The sequence below is a fragment of the Cololabis saira genome, chromosome 7 (assembly GCF_033807715.1).
Source record: "Cololabis saira isolate AMF1-May2022 chromosome 7, fColSai1.1, whole genome shotgun sequence".
In the NCBI taxonomy this organism is placed as follows: Eukaryota; Metazoa; Chordata; class Actinopteri; order Beloniformes; family Belonidae; genus Cololabis; species Cololabis saira.
In genome coordinates this window covers 38,825,388-38,845,691 of record NC_084593.1, presented here as the reverse complement: position 1 = coordinate 38,845,691, position 20,304 = coordinate 38,825,388, and the positions used below count along the sequence as shown (strand labels likewise).

The window sequence follows — 20,304 nt, the reverse complement described above, 5'->3', positions numbered from 1 at the left end:
TTGGGCTGATTACAAATAGTATAATATATTACAAATAATAGCACTGACCAAAACACCTGCAGAAATACTGCAGGAATGACATAGCAGCAGTTAAATGCAGCCTTCTGTAAGCTTTAAATATCCACTTATATCAAATACATCAAAACACAAAAATGAAAAATACTTTTCTGAACTTATCAATATGACTCTGTCCTTCTCATGATAAGTAAAATGGATCACTGCAAAAACTCAAAATAAGAATATTTGTCCTATTTCTAGTTAAAATGTCTAATTTTAGTAAAAACATCTTATTACACTTAAAACAAGACTCATCACTGGAAAAAAAAACAATAATTTTCACCTGTTTCTAGTACTTGAAATAAGTAGAAAAATCTGCCAGTGGAACAAGATTTTTTTTGCTTGTAATGAGAAGATAAATCTTGTCCCACTGGCAGATTTTTCTACTTATTTCAAGTGAACATTTACTTGAAACAGGTGAAAATTCATATAATTTATTTTTCCGGTGATGACTAAATGTTGAAATAGCAGTAAAACCACATTCATTGATGAAATGACATAAGGGATGGAAAGGGGGGATGGCAGTTTTACAGGGGGGAGGATTTGGACCGTTTTTATTTCAGGGGGGATGCCATGCCCCCTCATCCCCCCTCAACTCCAGTACTGGATATAGATAATGTAATTAGAAGGCACACGATTTTGCTCCAAAATACTGAGCTACAATTTCGTTTTTCTTCTTGTTGACTGACTGTTCCCAAACCTAAGAGACACTAAAACACAAAAGCAGAAGATCAACCTGATGATAAATATAGGAGTTGAGTTAAAGTTCATTTATTTGATTCAGTTTGTCTTTTATTTTACCTCATTCGATCGACTACTCTGCTACTTCATTATGCAACAAAAGTACAAAATATATAGTCATTAAAACACATTTTTTTCATGTTGCCATGGCAATGCATCCCAGAAATGTTACATTACAACCTGGAAAAAAGTGTGCACATCCAAACATAGTTTTTAGGGGTTGTCTAAGTATTCAAAACATTGCCTGTGTGGTTAAAGAGACTGGATCCACCTGCTGACATGTTTCCTAGTTGAAGTGATCACACGCTGGTGACTCTAAGTAAAGATGTGAACAGGCTCACACCTGCAAGATGATTTCGTCTTGCTGGTCTGCACAGAATGGAAAAAGTCTTCTGGATAAAGACTCCAAAAGTAAGATTTGTGCCATTCAGAAAAGCTTTTATCTTTCATTTCTGCAGTAACAGTAAACAAAGCTGCTGTGATCACGTCAGCAGAGCATCGATCGGCAGCCAGATATTGTCCGAGGCAAACACAGGCCATGTGTGCATTACAGGAAGTTAAGATTTATTAGTGGCTGCAGTCACTATAGCCACCTGAGCATATCAGCATGGGCACAAACACAAAGTGGAACCTGCAGAGTTTTAGTTTTCATGGCCTTTCAGAGCTGTGCTGACTGAGCTGCAATATTTCTAGATATTATACTTACAGAGTCACAAGATAATCTCCATAAAAAATTTGGCCAATTACGTTGACCTATAGATGACAGCGGCTGAGATACTAAAGCTTATTTGTTGTGACATGTTCTCCGGGGTTGTTAGCAGTAAAACGGAAAGACATTGACGACATGTACTGTTTTAATATTCTAAATAATATTGTTATTGCAGTAGTTTTGTTGCTTGATACAATCATTTTCCCGAAACAAGATGTAATGATGTCCTAATAATATTTAGAGGACATTGTTAAAGTTAATGGCAATTTATTAATTTATTTTTATGTGCAACCTTTTGCCTAAAATCAGTCTACATTTTAAAGGGGACCTATTATGGCATTTAATCTATATTTTAACAGGCCTTGAATGTCTTAAAAACAATCTAAAGCTTGTTTTTCTACATAAATCAGAAATTCAGCCTGTGGGCCATGTCCCTAGTTTTACTGCTTCTAACCCCATTATCTGTGCTGGATTCTGAGGGGGCGGGGCTATGATAATGAGGCTCTGCGCTGATTGGCTGCCTGAATGACGTGTAGCAGGGGAGGAGACAAAGCCTCGCTCCGGGGTGAAGAGCAGCGGCTCCGTACACAAAGCGTGTCCCATGCGAGAAGCTTCGGCGACAAAATAAATTCCATTGCTTTATTTTTTTTGTATTGGACTGTCCTAACTGGCCGCGAGTTTAACGGTTTCAGTGTGGACAGAGAGCGTCCGATGTCACGCAGCTCGACGTGATAGTCGGACACTCGCATGCAGTTATGACACGGTGTGGGATCCTAAAGCCTGATTTACGGTTCTGCGTTAAATCGACGCGTACCCTACGCCGTAGGCTCTGCGTTGGTGTAACGCGGAACCATAAATCAGCCTTTAGTTCCCTGACCGGGTCACCTCGTCTTCACACAGGAAGATTTAATTGAATTCTGAACAGGTACACCACAGTTATTTACTCAGATTCCTCATCATTTCATTTATGTTACAAGACAAATGAATCATGTTAACGTTAAAGAAATCACAACACTGAAGGTTCACAAATGGCAACTTTATTGTTAAAAAAATAAAACATAAGTTGTATATAAATAACATTTATGCACTATTGCTGGCTCAAGGAAGGACCGTGCGTCTTCTGAAGGTGTCGTTGAACAGATTCAGGTGCTTGGAAGATCTGAAACCAGAAACAGAAGAAAAATGTATTACGGTAATAATAGAGCTCGGTAACACGGAGTAACACCGGAGCTAAGCTAAATACTTAGCCCATGCAAAGATCATACTTGTAAACAAATATAAATAACATAAAGAATTAACATCACTTACCGCTGACTCGTGTGCAGTTGCCGGGTCCGTACTGTTGGAACTGATCCTTTTATGAGGGTAAGTGTTGATGCAACACCTCATTATTACTGTCCCTTGTTGTTCAAACAGCCACCGCTTCCAAACAATGGACGCTCCGGCCAGCGGAGTTAGATGTGGGCGTGGTTTCAGCAGCGGAGGAGACCGAGGCGTGGTTTGCATTTTGGTTACGTAACGAAAATGCACAAATCTGAACGGCTCGTAGAAACGACATGACACTGGAAGGATCCTCCGGGGGCGGGGTGAACAGACCCTTCAGAATTCAGTTGCATTCCTCCTTCTCTGAGTTGTCAGGCTGAGGGGAGACCAGCAAAAAAAAACCTGTTTTTCATAATAGGTCCCCTTTAAATAAGGAGCCAGCGTTTTTCTGCCACAGCTACATCCTGGTTGGTGAATATCTTTTGGAGAGTCTGTTTTCTAGGAGTTTAAGAGAGAACTACAATATATTTGACACTAACATCAGATCTGACTGGATGTAACTTGAAATGTGACTTGAACAAATAAACCTAAACATCATGATCTCTGAGCTCCACACTTGTACTGCATTTTAGATTATTCAGATAAACCCTTTAGTTTCTTTGGTTCAGTTTCTCTGGTCCGTCAACGTCTTGCAAGATCATTGTACACATGTACCGGTAACCTTTGCTGTGGCGATCTTGGCCGGGTTTCCCAGATCCGACCTCTCTTAAGGACTTAAGAGAGGTTCAAAGAAGGTTTCACTTAAGAGAGAACCCTAAGATACGGGTGTTTCCCAGATGACTTCTTAACACCGTCCTTTAGTTTCGCTCTTTCAGAAGCTCTTTGGAGCAGCTGTCCGGTTCTGAAACCAAATAATCGATGCCAGGCAAATCAATCACCGATCACTATCAGCGCATTTTCACAGCAGCACTGCTGCCTAACGCACTAATTCCCTGCTGCCTGTGCGTTATAATGAAAAATTAAGATGATAAATATAATTCAATGACCCTTTTTCATCCAAACGGTGCGTTACTCCGTTATTTCTGGCTACAGTGAGGCTTTTTTTCCCCACACGCAGAGACCGGGAGGAAACGTGGTGGGCGTGTGTGTGCGTTCAAAAACATGAGCCAAGAGAAGGCGAGTTTCGCAAATCGCAACGTGGAATTACAGCAATCCCTGGTTTTTCGCAGGGGTTATGTTCCAAAAAGAACCCGTGATAAGTGAAATTCTTTTTACAATTATAGAGGGCTTCAGATTGCAGAGATCATCCCCGCCACGTATTCCACTGCTCTTCTGATGCAGCTGCATCCCGACTCTGTAGCGTCTTTTTATCCTAAAGCCCGCGGTGCAGGTGGGTTTTTTCAAGAGAAGAAAATAGTTATGGGTCGTTGTCTTCGCTCTTTTTTCTTCTGGGCAAAAAGATTCTTTAATATAAACCGACACCATTGATTATATTTGAGACTGTAATGAACGATTCATCAAAGGATCTCGTTCTTCAGCTGCTGCTTCCCTGTCATCACACATGTAGGTGCTCGGGCTCGGGCTCGGGCAGGATCGGTGTCCCAGCTGAGTGGACAGCCCGGTCCGACAGCACGTCCAGGGGACTGAAGTGCTGACGCACGAATGCGTTCATAAAAACAGTTCTGCTTCGCGCACGGCGACGCGGTTGATTTGCAGAGAGAACATGCTGTATAGCAGCCAAATTATCAAATAAATGATATTCATGATGATCGTTTTATTGTGCGTAATGCATAAAGCATATACAGGAACACACTTGTTATTCCTTATTTTTCTTTTTTTTCCCCCTTTGCTGTCACCAATAAATGCTAAACAATATAAATCTAAAGTATAAAATAGATCAAAATTTGTGCGGGGTGCATTGTTTTAATATCTCATTGCTTGGTGTGATATTGATTTGCCTGACGCGGCTGGATCTGTGAGTCTTTGTTCACTAAGATGGTTGTAAAGACTGGGTCAGCAGCATCTTTCATTTCCTTCTTAATGAAAGACATACTTAAGCTAAGAGCGACTCTGGGAAACGATTTTCTTTCACAGGCTCCTTAAGAAGGTTTGAAAGAAGTCTTTCGCTGTTAAGAACTACTTAACTGATCTGGGAAACCCGGCCCTTATCTGTTCCCCGTTTAATCACACGCTGACCGACACACTGAACCGGATGATTTTAATACGGGTGTCAAAATTATTGCTGCTGTCAGCTGAAAGTTTGGAAAGCCAGTAAAGCTACCCATTCATTAGAGTTACAGCCTTTCATCAAGAGCTTTAGGCATCCGGTGTCGAGTGCATCTAATTGAAAGATGCTAATCAATTACTTTTATGGAGGGTGGCAGTTTTATATGTTGTTCTTTTATCTGCAGCCATTAAAACTGAGGACAGTTTGCTAAATGTTGTTGAATCTGTTTTGTCAGATGAAGAGTTCATCTCTCTGAACTGACGTCGTTCACTCTAATGATCCAACATTTGGTTTTTGCAAATGTTCCTTATCTCCGTCCAAACTGGCCGGAGCTGCGTTGCAGAGCTCCACGGAGGAATGTCCAGTCCTCTCCCGGGCAGGTTCATCTTACCGATTAAACATGGTTCAGCAGGCCCATCTCTAGTGAATGATTCAGAGTGCATGAGAAGCACGTGTCCGTGACTGTTGTTGCTGAATAAACGAACTTTTGGTATTGTCCTTGTTCCCATTTATCCTGGAGTCCCTGGGCATAAAATGCACTCTTGATATTTTCAAAAAGTAAACACACGCGTTCCCCCCGAGGCTTGTGCTTTTCTAGGTTTACTGTTGCAAATAAGTTTTGTTTCGAATGGTTTCCTGTTATAAACCACACATGAGCCTGAGCTTTCATTAAATGTGCTTTTGTTTATTATTTCTCATAGAAGTTTTTAGTTTTTTCGCAGGATCCTTATTGTTTTTATAGTGCACAATACATTATTTTTTGCAGTGCACGGTTTCTCTGGATCTCTACTTTAATTGTAATAAGCTTTTGGACCACACTGCTGGGTGGTAAACTAGCAATAATGTCCACTATAGAGTGAGGAACGAGGGAGTTTGGACACAGCCACAGGTACCACTTCTTAACAAGTGGTTGTTCTAAATATTCACCTTTTTCTTTTTTTTTTTTTTTTTTTTTTTTTAACTACGTGTCCTTGTCAAATGTATTTATTAAGTGTTGAATGTGCAGTGTCTATTTTGCTGTTAAAACCGTGAGGCGGGGAGTGCCAGGCCCCGCAGGACAGTGCCCCCCACGACCCGGACCCCCCGCCTTTCGCCTATGTGCGTATGAATCGTGTAGGGGGGGCAAGAGGGGGAGCGGAGGCCGAAGCCAGGAAGCAGGACCAGCAAAGCCGGCCCTGATAATATTCACCTTTTTCTCTGTCAGGATCACCATGATAGGGATACTTGCTTCATTTTAAATGCATATTTGAATCCTCTACAATGCATATTGCCTTTAGTCAAACCTTGAGACAACACCAGGACTCCAAACGTCCACAAACTTCAGTGACGTCACTGAGACGTTTAGTCTTCTAAGATACATTAAACCCTTATGATAAAATACACAAGCGTCTCTTTACAAGTGGAGGCAACTCTCAGTGTCAAACGTAGTTTTTACAGAGTTTCTCAGTGAAGTAAATAAGCTAAAGTAAAAGAGGGCTCTAGGGATGGGAATTGATAAGATTTTTCCGATTCCGATTCCATTTTCGATTCTGCTTAACGATTCAATTCTTTATCGATTCTCATTTGGAAAAAAGGAGAACAAACAATTTTAGTATCAACTTTGTTTTATATCTTTGAACAAAAAAATATAAGGGAGGTCTTAAGACGCCCCCAGGCTTGGGCTCCTCAGTGTGCCAGGGGGTCCCCACAAAATTATTTGTAATATGTATTTAATATAAAATAATAATAAAATAAATATTGTTCTGTATAAATTAACTAAATACAACAAATTATTTTGTGGCAATTACACAAGAATGTCCATTAATATTTTCAACACCACAAACTTAGTCACTGCTGGTGACATTCATCTATTCTGGCCTGGGTCATACTGAAAATAACAACAGATTTATATCAACGTTGTCCACACGCTGAGCCCTGCGTTACAGAACCGTAGGTCTTGCTAAGAGGCTCGAACCTGTTTCCCGACAGCCTGCCACCTCCTCTTCATACACATGAGGCACAGATTTACGATGCAATTTCACAGTTTGAATCAGGAGCTCAAACATTTGTTAGTTCATTGTGAGACTCACATATAAGTGCAAAGGAAGGTCATGTGACTGTCAGGAGCAACAGAGTGATAGCTGAGCTTTCTTCACTGCTCTGTGGTTTCTTTAAACTCTGGCACCTACAATGCAACGTTTACAACCCCATTATTGTTGCACAATAAATATAATAATAAGAATAAAAAAAAAATCCAATCCTTAACTCCACTTACAGCTGCAGTGTGTGTCATGGACAGTTTATGTGATATGTCTTGCAGCGGCTTGAATGGCAGCGCGCCTTGCGGTGCATCAGAGTGCTTTACTTAGGACTAATGATCTCTTTAGATGTACGATGCGGTTCGCTGTGAGACCTGAAAAGCTTTTTGAATTGGCCAAGCCTGAGTGACTGAGCTTCAGTAATTATTGAAAGAGACGGAGCGTTGAGAAGAAGCAAATGGACCTGACAAAGCAGCGCCAGAAAACACAAGTGGCTTTGCTTTTCCTATCTGTCATATCAATGTTTACATTAAAGGACAAATCTCATGTGCTTGAAATCATAGCTCACATGTAACTTTGGTCCAATATGGTCATTTAAAAGATAAATGAGTTTACCGGGTCATGCAGGGGTGAGCTGAGCTGGCACACAGCATCGCTCTAGAACGGTAACGGCAGACAGAAGGAGGACTAGATGCAGCTTGAACATGCAGTCAGGTCCAGAGGTTTGATGGTTTTTATGATTTTAGTTTTAACCGCCACCACAATAGATTTGACATAAAACAATCAGCTTTGCAGCATTCGGCTGATGTGAGTAGCTGTGTACGCCTCTGAATTCATCTTACTTCTTTCAGGGGTCACATGACGACAGTAATCACCAGTGGGCCCATTTCATTTTCAGCCATACATGCCCATACCATAACACTGCCCATGTTTTACAAATGATGTAGTATTCTTAAAGGGAACCTATTATGAAAAACAGGTTTTTTCTTGCTTTAACATATATAAAGTGGTCTCCCCTCAGCCTGCCAACTCAGAGAAGGAGGAAAGCAACCAAATTCTGCAGTGTCTGTACAGCCGCCCGGATGAGCTGTCCAGTGTGATGTGGCTACTACAAGCCGTTCAGATTCTCCCGTCTTTACGTAACGACAGGAGCGATGCGTGAAACCACGCCCACAACTAACTCTGGCCGGAAGAACGACAACAGACGGAGCTTCCGCCATTTTTTCGTAGCGGTGTATCGCGTCATTCATGCAGCCAATCAGCACAGTGCCTCATTATCATAGCCCCGCCCACTCAGAATCCCACATAGAGAAGGAGGTTAGAGACTGGGATGATAAAGACATGGTTTTGAGGCTGAATTTCAAATTTATTTGGCAAACACAATCAAAATCTTGTTTTTAAGACATTCAAGGTGTTAGGGTGTGGTTTTCTAGGACCCAAGTGCAGGAGAGAGAGGGAGGCCAGAGGCAGGTGTTCTCAAAAAACAAAAGGGTTTTAATCCAAAAAGGCAAAACACGAGGCGCTGCAGAGCAGGATAAACAAAAACCAGGAACAGGAAAAAACAACGAGGAGACATGGAGGAAGAACCAGTACGGACCGACAGGGAACCAAGGAATGACAAGACAAGATATCCTGGGGGGGGTAACGAGACATGACGAGACACAATCAGGGCAGATGGGACACAGGCGGGGCAAGACAGAACTGAAAGTTACAAACACTGGGGGGAAGTGTCAAACCCTGACAGTACCCCCCCCTCAAGGGACAGATCCCAGATGTCCCCAGAGTCCTAACCCAGGGTGGGCGGAGGGGGCCTGGAGGAGGGCCCAGGCCACACACGGCCAAAGCTCCGGGGGCTGCCCTCGGGACCGAGCAGACCAGCGAGAGAGCTCGGGGGGGCGTCCCCGAGGCCTAGGCCTGGGTCTTGGCGGGGGGCGTGACGGGGATTCCTGGCGGGGCTCTGAAACTGGACGGGACTCGGGAACCTGACGGGACTCGGGAACCTGACGGGGCTCGGGAACCTGACGGGGCTCAGGAACCTGACGGGGCTCGGGAACCTGACGGGGCTCGGGAACCTGACGGGGCTCGGGAACCTGACGGGGCTCTGGAACCTGACGGGGCTCTGGAACCTGACGGGGCTGCGGAACCGCCTCAGGAACAGAGGGCTGCGGGACCGCCTCAGGAACAGAGGGCTGCGGGACCGCCTCAGGAACAGAGGGCTGCGGGACTGCCTCAGGAACAGAGGACTGCGGGACCGCCTCAGGAACAGAGGACTGCGGGACCGCCTCAGGAACAGAGGACTGCGGGACCGCCTCAGGAACAGAGGGCTGCGGGACCGCCTCAGGAACAGAGGACTGCGGGACCGCCTCAGGAACAGAGGGCTGCGGGACCGCCTCAGGAACAGAGGACTGCGGGACCGCCTCAGGATCCGGAGTCGGGGCTGACAGGAGGCGGGGAGCCGGAACAGGAGCAGACAGCATGCGGGGAGCCGGGACAGGAGCAGACAGCATGCGGGGAGCCGGAACAGGAGCAGACAGGATGCGGGGAGCCGGAACAGGAGCAGACAGGATGCGGGGGAACCCGGAACAGGAGCAGACAGGATGCGGGGAACCGGAACAGGAGCAGACAGGATGCGGGGAGCCGGAACAGGGGCAGACAGGATGCGGGGAGCCGGAACAGGAGCAGACAGGATGCGGGGAACCGGAACAGGAGCAGACAGGATGCGGGGAGCCGGCGTCGGGGGGCAGAGGATCCCCGGAGTTGCCCGAGTGGGGACCCGGGTCCGTGGTGCTGGCTGCGGGGGTACCCGGGTCCGAGGTGCCGGCTCCGGGGGTACCCGGGTCCGAGGCGCCGGCTGCGGGGGTACCCGGGTCCGGAGCGCTGGCCCCCCCTCAAGGGACAGATCCCAGATGTCCCCACAGTCCACATCCAGGGCGGGCTGGGGGGGAACACGGGTCCTCGGAGCTGGCTGAGGGGGGGCACGGGTCCTCGGAGCTGGCTGAGGGGGGGCACGGGTCCTCGGAGCTGGCTGAAGGGGGTCCGAAACCATCACCGGAGGAGGAACTCGAGCAGGAGCTGAGGCGTCCAGGACCACCGCCGGAGCAGGAACAGGGGGCGATGCGTCCAGGACCAGCGCCGGAACAGGGGACGATGCGTCCAGGACCACCGCCGGAGCAGGAACAGGGGGCGATGCGTCCAGGACCACCGCTGGAGCAGGAACAGGGGGCGATGCGTCCAGGACCACCGCTGGAGCAGGAACAGGGGGCGATGCGTCCAGGACCACCGCTGGAGCAGGAACAGGCTGGGGCTGGCGCTGACGCCGTCGCTTCCCCTGGGGCTGAGAACCCCCGGGCCCGCCTCGAGCCAGGCGTGTTCCCCAGAAGGGGGGAACAGGCTGGGATGCGTCCAGGACCACCTCGGGAACAGGAAGAAGGTGCGTCCAGGGCCCCCACCGGAACAGGCTGGGGCTGGGGCTGGCGCTGACGCCGTCGCTTCCCCTGGGGCTGAGAACCCCCGGGCCCGCCTTGAGCCTGGCAGGTTCCCAGAAAGGGGTCCCCATTTTTCTCTGCCTCTCGGCGGAAGAACTCAAAAAGAGTAATATACTCTCCCGCTGGGTCCATGTTGGTCGGTCCGTTCTGTTAGGGTGTGGTTTTCTAGGACCCAAGTGCAGGAGAGAGAGGGAGGCCAGAGGCAGGAGTTCTCAAAAAACAAAAGGGTTTTAATCCAAAAAGGCAAAACACGAGGCGCTGCAGAGCAGGATAAACAAAAACCAGGAACAGGAAAAAACAACGAGGAGACATGGAGGAAGAACCAGTACGGACCGACAGGGAACCAAGGAATGACAAGACAAGATATACTGAAGGGATAACGAGACATGACGAGACACAGGTGCAGACACAATCAGGGCAGATGGGACACAGGCGGGGCAAGACAGAACTGAAAGTTACAAACACTGGGGGGAAGTGTCAAACCCCGACACAAGGCCTGTTTAAAATAGGTATTAGATGCCATAATAGGTCCCCTTTAATAATAATAAATTCAACTTGTAACGCATGTTACATCCAATGAATCTCAAAGTGCTACACTTACACCATTATTCATTCATACACATTCTCTCTGGTGGTGGTAGCTATGTTTTTTTTTTTTTTTTTTGGGCTCTAGTGGCCCTTTATTGAGATGCAGACTGGAAAGGGGTAGAGAGAGAGAACGGGGAAGACACGCAGCAAAGGTGCGCGGGCTGGATTCGAACCCGTGACCGCTGCAGGAGGAGGACTGTAGCCTCAGTATATGAGCCGCCGCTTAACCCACTGCGCCACCGAGCTGAGTTACCAGGGATCTGTGTTTACGACGCTCTTAAAAACTTTCCTCCTCCAAGAACACCGTCCGTCGTGAACGCCACTCCCTCCCTCCTGCCACCTGACTGCACTTGAATGTCTTCCTCGCTTATTTAAATGCTGACTGATTTTGTTCCATGGATGATTAAAAACACATGCAAAACATTGGATTTATGATGAACTATTTCAGTCTGTACAAAAACTGAACCATGTATACATCTTTCACCTAAAATACCTTTTTAGAAACACTTTCCTCGTCATGTCTTAACGCCTCCAATGTGTTTCTGTGATGCAGACAGAGTAACTGAGGTGAAGACAAACATCTATGTCACCAGCTTTGGACCCGTTTCAGACACAGACATGGTGAGTTCAGAGCTGGAATATGTCTTTATTGTTGCTCTCTGACTGTTGTTCTCTGGGAGGTATTCACGCCACACTCAGGCGGACAGCAGGCTTGTTCCTCTATATTTTAGTGTCATTATGGCCTCCCCCATTTGTAAATTATTTCTTCTGTCGATGCACACACTAGGAATGGGCGATATTTTACTGTTCACAATATACCGTCAAAAAAATTCCCCACGGTAAGAATTTGTCATCTTGCGGTAAAAATGATAAATTCCCGTTGATGACGTTTTTGTGTAAAGTCGGATTTATGATTCTGCGTTAAATCGACGCACAACGTACGTGTGCGTGAAAGGAGGAAGGAAGGAAGGAAGGAAGGAAGGAAGGAAGGAAGGAAGGAAGGAAGGAAGGAAGGAAGGAAGGAAGGAAGGAAGGAAGGAAGGAAGGAAGGAAGGAAGGAAGGAAGGAAGGAAGGAAGGAAATGAGCCAGAAAGAAAGAAATGAGCCTGAAAGAAAGAAAGAAAGAAATGAGCCTGAAAGAAAGAAAGAAAGAAAGAAAGAAAGAAAGAAAGAAAGAAAGAAAGAAAGAAAGAAAGAAAGAAAGAAAGAAAGAAAGAAAGAAAGAAAGAAAGAAAGAAAGAAAGAAAGAAAGAAAGAACGATAAATTCCCATTGATGACGTTTAGTAGTATTTATTATTCTTTTACAGCAGTGATTTGGGGGCTCCAAAGACTGAATGTGGTGATAGATTTATAGTTAAAAAAGTGGTTGAATTGGTATTTTTTTTTATCGTCATTTTTATTGTTATTGAGATAAATGCCAGAAATTATTGTGATAAATTTTTCAGTCCATACCGCCCATCCCTAGCACACACCCACACCTACATGGGCCCGCGTTACCCACGTAGCGTGCGTATCTCTTACTAAAACATGATGTGAGTCTGACAGTTTTCATCTCATACATTATTGAAAGTCTTCTTGTTATTCAAGTCACCCCTTTGTTTATCCCGGGCTCCCCTGTTTATCATTCTGAAACATGCGGCCACCCTCACATCATATCACCAGCCTCCTTTCTATAGCCCAACACCCATTTTCCACCTGATTGATCAATTGATTTAACAATTAAGACCCTGCATGTGCAAAGCAGTGATCTCTGAAACATAATTACAGCAGAGGGCTCTCGACTGGACGCAAACCACCACTTATGTGGGTTTAAGTACAGAATAAAAATCTGCTAAAGTAGAAAGTGTTTGGTGGAAATCCCAGATCTGCATCATCTCCCACATGTGATCTCCTGTGACGTGTCGCCTCCTGAGGGAGATCTGCCACTTACCGTACATTTTAGTCTAATGATGTCTTATTTTCTAATTCTCTTCAAAAACAGGCTCAAACACATGATTCCTCTTTCAGGCCTTGCTGTTGCATAGACGCATACGCTCACGTTGTCGCATGAGAAAAATATGCAGCATTAAATATTCTCCTTTGATCTGATAGATTTATTCAATACCCAGCGATTCAGAATATAATGTGGCAGCTTGTCCCAGGATTTATGGGATGTCCAGGGAGACATGTGAGGAAGAAATGAAAAAGTATAGGCTCTTTCAATTCAAGGAGGAATGAGATACAAGCTCAGCTTGCCTTTAGGAAGCCATGAAGGCACCAGCGAGACAAACACACGCTCTCCACAGCCAGTTTGAAATTACACATCAAGCTCACGTACATGTTTCTGGCCGAGGGAGAGAACCTACGCACAAACGGGGATAAACCACAAACTGAAGCTTTTTTACGTGTCAGGCAGCGGCGCTAACCACCGTCATACTGCCCCTGAACAAACGTCATATCTCCCAGATATCTACATACAAATAGCCTTCATGCATTATTACTGTAGGGGAGTAAACGTCTGTACCAGTAGCTGCAAACATGGATAATAAACCAGAACCCTCCTGTTACTGTAAGAGTTGCTTGTCTGAAACAGGCTTGGTTTCAGCAGCAGTTTCAGTCCAGATATCTAAATGTCATTGGCTTTTCAGTCTTGACAAGAAAAAAGAAAAGAGCACTGAAAAGAACACTGAATCTCTGACTCTCACCCTCACCTCATCTTTTACACTGCAAAAACTCAAAATCTTACCAGGAATATTTAGTTAAAATGTCTCATTTTTAGTCAAAAAATCTCATTACACTTAAAACAAGAGTCATTACCAGAAAAATAACTTATTTGACAATTTTCACCTGTTTCAAGTAAATTTTCACTTGAAATAAGTAGAAAAATCTGCCAGTGGGACAAGATTTATCTTCTCATTACAAGCAAACAAATCTTGTTCCACTGGCAGATTTTTCTACTTATTTTAAGTGAAAATCTACTCTAACAGGTGAAAATTGTTGTTTTTTCCAGTGATGAGTCTTTTTTTAAGTGTAATGAGATTTTTTTTGACTAAAAATTATTCAATTCAAAACACTTTATTTGTCCCCGAGGGGCAATTTAAAAGGCATAAGGAGCAGCATTAAAAGACAAAATAGAACATCAACAACATAAAAACATACATACATACCCAGGGTGTGCAGTTAAAAATATCCAAGCTACTGCCAATAAAAGTGCTTTGTGCTTAATGTTAAAGTATTTAACATTAAGCATTAAGCATTAAGTCAGTCGCCGTTGAGACAGGGAGGGGTCGTTGTATAAGCGCTGGACTGCTCTGGCGACAACGGTGGCCCTCCTCCTCTGTGTTCTGTTATTTGACAATTTTCACCTGTTTCAAGTAAATTTTCACTTGAAATAAGTATAAAAATCTGCCAGTGGGACAAGATTTATCTTCTCATTACAAGCAAAAAAATCTAGTTCTACTGTCAGATTTTTCTACTTATTTTAAAATATTTATAGCTTATATTATATATATATATATATATATATATATATATATATATATATATATATATATATATATATATATATATATATATATATATATATATATATATATATATATATATATATATATATATATATATATATATATTATATTTAAAATCTACTTGAAACAGGTGAAAAAAGTGTAATGAGATTTTTTTTGACTAAAAAGGAGACATTTTAACTAGAAATAAGACAAATTATCTTGTTAAGATTTTGAGTTTTTGCAGTGTACATTTCACAGTGCAGTGTTTCCTGCATCAAATCCACTCTGGGCCCATACCTCTACATGTAAAAGCATTAACAAAAATAAACTTGTGACTTGACTTTATTCATTCATCTCTGTCTTCAGGAGTACACGATAGATGTTTTCTTCAGGCAAAGCTGGAAGGATGAGAGGTTAAAATTTAATGGGCCGATGAATATTTTGCCCCTCAACAACTTGATGGCGAGTAAGATCTGGACTCCGGACACCTTCTTCCACAACGGGAAGAAGTCCGTGGCTCACAACATGACCATGCCTAACAAACTGCTGAGGATCAAGGACGACGGGACGCTGCTGTACACCATGAGGTGAGGGACGTCACGCGTGTCGCTGAGGGAGAAGTCACAGCTGCACTTAGATTTTGTTAAGGCCCACTGTTCAGAACTGATGCCGTCCTCATGTCTGCAGACAGATGCCAAGCATCTGGCACGTAACTGGACTTAAAACCACAGGCAGCTGGCGCACGTCTTTGCACAAATTAAAGTTTCATTCAGGAGCTGTAGACGAGTGTTTGGTGTAGCAGTGGAAGACAAGGTGATGAACTTTTTCCGTGTGATAAGCTACACTGCTGTCTGTTTACCTTCAGATTAACTGTAAATACACAAGGCCGGCATCAGTATCGGCAGTTTTTCCACTAAGTATGCAAATAAGAACCAAAATATACATGTTTTCTTGGAGGGGACCTGCTTTGACAGCTTTCCCTCGGAGGCAAGCGGCATACAGATCAGCCTACATTCCTCACAGGTTCCAGACAAATCATTCCAGAGCTGTAGCAAGGCCAGATATTCATTTTGCAGTGGTTAAATTAAGTTTGAAGTGCATATATTTCCATCTGCAACAATTGCAGTTTCTTCCTGCATCGCTAACCTGCAGTCTGACCATCGACACCAGTGTTACTATAAAAATAAATCATTTCTTTCAAGGCGTTAGGGATGAGTCGGTGTGAATAGTGCACAAGGCTTTGTGAGTTGTTTTTGTGTGTTTGTTTATTTTCAGATGCTTTTTCTTTCAGTATTTAATGATTAAATAAACACTCCTATGAAATTAATCCTGTAACACATTCAGTTTTACCTACATATTGATGTCAAACTACATCCTTTACATCTACATCTAGACGTACCGCCAGCCAGAGGTGTCAAGTAACGAAGTACAAATACTTTGTTACCTTACTTAAGTAGAAATTTTTGTTATCTAAAGTTCACTGGAGTAATTATTTGGATGACTTTTTACTTTTACTCCTTACATTTTCACGCAATTATCTGTACTTTTTACTCCTTACATTTTAAAAACACCCTCGTTACTCTATTTCATTTCGGCCTTTAAAAAAAACTATCCAGTTAAATTGCTCCATCCGGATAGAGTGAATTTGGTTGTGGTTGTTTCAGATGTTCTTGTCCAGTTTTGTTCTTACATCCGTTCCCTCAGATTCCTGCAACTAAACTTGGATGTACATTCCAATAAAGGTTAGGATAAATGATAACATGCCTCTGAAGTTTGACTTTTTGCACCATTACAATACTTATAGGCCACTAGTCATCATATCTCCTGCTCTCTGAAACACATGTTAATGCTCAATAGTACACATATATGGTTCTTTAATATATTTACATTATACTAACATGCATTCATTTTCAATGGCTTTTGTCCTTAATGGCTTTTTTCCCCCTTACATTACTTTTACTTTTATACTTTAAATAGTTTTTAAACCAGTACTTTTATACTTTTACTTGAGTAAAAAACTGAGTTGATACTTCAACTTCTACAGGAGTATTTTTAAACTCTAGTATCTATACTTCTACCTGAGTACCAGTAATGCATGTGAATACTTTTGACACCTCTGCCGCCAGCAAACTTAAATGTGCTTCGCAGGTACGTAGCTGCCATCCGTTGGAGCTCGTCAGCTATTCCCAGAAGTCAATGGGAGCCGATCAAATCAGTCAATCCTTGTAGAGAGAGTCTCAGAGAGGCAGCGTAATCTGGATGTGAGCAGTGTAGATGTCTGCAGCTGAGCGACAACGGCAGCTCCAATCAGCTTCGGCATCGACAGTAAAAGATTCAGACCTTTTCTCTGAAGACACTTAAATCATTCTTCTACAAGGTGGATGTTTTTGCTGTTTTGCCGACAGACCACGGAAAAAGTTTAATATATTCTTCTGAGCAACACACTCTGAATACGTCACCTTGTTCATTGCTCTGATTGGTCGGCTGACCAGCTGAGTGCAAAGGCAGGGTGATAAGCAGCCGTTGGATTGGGAGCCTCTGTGGATCGTTGTCGGTCTGATCCGTCACACTACCTTTATGTAGGAAAATAGATCATATTTTTACAGGGGAACTTTATTTCACAGGTCTACGTGTGTTTCTTCATTTGATTGGACCTTTATTGCTCTCGTAGTGCAGGATCACCTCTGTGTTTTTGGTTTAGTTTAGTTTATTTTGGTCATGACATCACTAAAAAAAAAAGAAGAAAAATGACAACAAGAAAACTAATACACTGTTCAAAGAAAACATTAAAAAAAATTTCCAATATACAAATACCATCTAGCCCGAAAAAGGTGTAGGCTGAAGCAAAGCTTATTATTTGCCTACCCTCAAAAATATTAATTAAAGGGGACCTATTATGAAAAACAAGTTTTTTCTTGTTTTAACATATATAAAGTGGTCTCCCCTCACCCTGCCAGCACAGGGGAGACAAAATACCATGAATTTCTGCAAGCTCTCTGACCCCCGCCGGACAGAGTCCCCCAGTGTCACGTGTTTTTTTTTGAGCCGATTAAAATCTGCTCCCGTCGTGACGTCACGACAGGAGCAGATTTCCAGAGGTTCAGCCTCCGCTGCTGAAACCACGCCCACAACCAGCTCTCTCCGCTGGAGCGGCGCTTCCTTCAGCCAGTCGGACGCTGCGCCGCGGCGGAGCAGATCCGGGTTGAATCATCCAGGTTCCCGGGTGGTTTGGGAGCTGGGTCCTCGGGGGTCTGTCCCAGGCTGGGCCAGCTTCACCCTCCGAGATTTTCAGGCAAATCTGTCGGTTTGATCACCGATAACGGGCGATGCGCCGCGGATGCGCTCCGGAGCCGATCTGTGCGCCCGCCGTGCGGTTGCGGCGCCCGTCGGGCAGAATCCGCCGGGCAGATCCGGCTGAAATTCCGCTGGTCGGTCCCCGGGAGTCCCTGCTACCAGTCCAGGCCGGTTCCTGCGGTCCCGGCCGGTCGGAACCGGTCAGATTCCCCCGTTAAATCCGCGGTGATGAGCGCTGCTCCAGCAGCGCTGCTCCCGGGCGCCCGGCGTGGCTCCGGGGCCAGCGTTCAGCATCCGCCGGGTAGATCCGGCTTAAATAGTGCATAAATGTTATTTATAAACAACTCATATTTTATTTTTTTAACAATAAAGTTTCCATTTGTGAAAATTCAGTGTTGTGATCATTTACAGGCTCGGGCTGCTCTGGCGGAGCGAGGTTTATTCTCCTCCCCTGCTACACGTCATTCAGGGAGCCAATCAGCACAGAGCCTCATTATCATACCCCCCCCTTCCCTAAAAATGAGGCGCAGAAAAAGAGGTTAGAAGCGGTAAAACTAGTGACATGGCCCACAGGCTGGATTTATGATTTATGTAGAAAAAACAAGCTTTAGATTGTTTTTAAGACATTCAAGACCTGTTTAAAATATACATTAAATGCCATAATAGAGGGTTTTCACCGACGTCACGAAATGGGCGGTACCGCGACCCGGCAGCCATAGCGGCGGGATTATTTGTAGGCAGAGTGGAGGCTGTGGAGGGCTGGAGGTTGAACAACAACAACAAAGCAGCTAACATGTAAAATTTGACCATGTCAAAACCACGGAAAACCTCGGCAAAACGTGGGGAAGATACCAGATACCGGGAAGGACTTGGTCCTCCAGAAAGGGCGAGGTATAAAGAGAAATTAAACCTTTTAGGTGGCCATGATCCGTACGAGCTGGAGCAAACAACGTGGACCACGGATGACCCGACTATTCTGCCAACGATTAAATATCCTGACATCGTGAATTACCTCATTTTTTTTACCAAATGGACCCCCATTTGTACACTGGCAGAGTAGGGTGCTAGAAATTTAGTTTGAGAAACTCTGTTGTAAGGCTATGAAATGAATAAATCATGGCGAGCAATAACGCTAAATATACAGTAGATTATTATATTATTATATTTATTTTTCACTTACCTGACAATAAATGTGAAGAACAAACACGAATGTTGTCAAGATTATTGCCCGTGAAGTTCTGTTTCAGTGCAGCAAGCCACAGACGTCTCCTTTCTTCTGATAAGTTTCGGCAAGTATCTCCCTGATTTGTGATAACTTTTGGAAGTCTGTAAAACTCCAGGTGTTTTTCTCGGTCAGACCGATTTGTACAACCGTACACACGGCAATAATTGACCATTTTCCACGCGGATTGTGATTACGGTTTATGAAGGAGCAGAAATGTGCAGTCTCTCATACGCTCTGGCTTTGTTTTGGTCTGGGGGGGTGGGGGGTATATCTCCGTAATGGCGACTCGCGTTTGGTGACGTCACGTGAAAGCCCTGTATAGGTCACCTTTAAAGTAATGAAATGAAAGCAAGAAGTAAGAGAAAAGACTGACAGTAAAACAAATTGCCTCCATGGGGATAACAACATTTCCTCAAGAAATAAAAAAAATTTAAACTAAAGGTGTAGTCTACATGTTACCTTTATCCTTAAAAAATCAAATCAAATCACCAATTAAATAAATACCCAACTCAACATAGCAAGCATCACCGCTCATTAATTTAATATAAGGACATCATCCTTCTTTTCAATGTTTTTTTAAAGAAGGTTAAGTTTCTACATCATTTCAAATCCCTATCTAATTTATTCCAAACATCCACCGCTGCCACTGTAGCATCTCAGTTTGGTGTTGGTTCTGATTGTTGATTTCCTGTATCTGCTCTCCCTCTGAGGTTGGAATGGCTTTGTCTTAAATTGAACATATTTTGAATACAGTCTGGCAGCATGTTATTGTTGATTTTGTCGTAGTCAGTCAGCAGCGGACCCAGGACCTGGTTGTACATGTGGTGTTGTCCTCATCATGCGTCAGGTGAACAAGGGAACAGGGAGTGAAAAAGGGATCTAGACGTTCCTTTTCTGGCTCACCCTTTGAGTGATTTTCATCCAAATGATCAAATCTCTGCTTGGGTGTATAATATTTAACTTGTGTAGATTGTAGTTTCCTGATGGTGAGCTGATCAAATCACTTTACTAGAGCAGAGCAGAGCAGCGGTGCTGCTTTTATGAATGAAAACAGCTGTATTGGTAAGTTGACTTTACAGTAATATAGTGTAGTTTAGGACAGTGGTCTCCAACCCCCGGGCCGTGGTCTGGTACCGGGCCGTGGGTCATTTGGTACCGGGCCGCACAGAAAGAAAAAATAATTTCTGTAGCCCCGACTGATGATGGAT

At 44.0% G+C, this 20,304-nt stretch overlaps 1 protein-coding gene across 1 annotated transcript in view; it reads left to right on the top strand.

Moving 5' to 3' along the window:
* Nucleotides 1-20,304, top strand: part of LOC133447256 (gamma-aminobutyric acid receptor subunit alpha-2) — a 71,313-nt gene that overhangs the window by 10,894 nt on the left and 40,115 nt on the right. The window contains exons 4-5 of the mRNA XM_061725859.1: nt 11,642-11,709; nt 14,944-15,164. Of these exons, the coding sequence (XP_061581843.1) occupies nt 11,642-11,709; nt 14,944-15,164 (289 nt within the window). The remainder of the gene's footprint in view (nt 1-11,641; nt 11,710-14,943; nt 15,165-20,304) is intronic.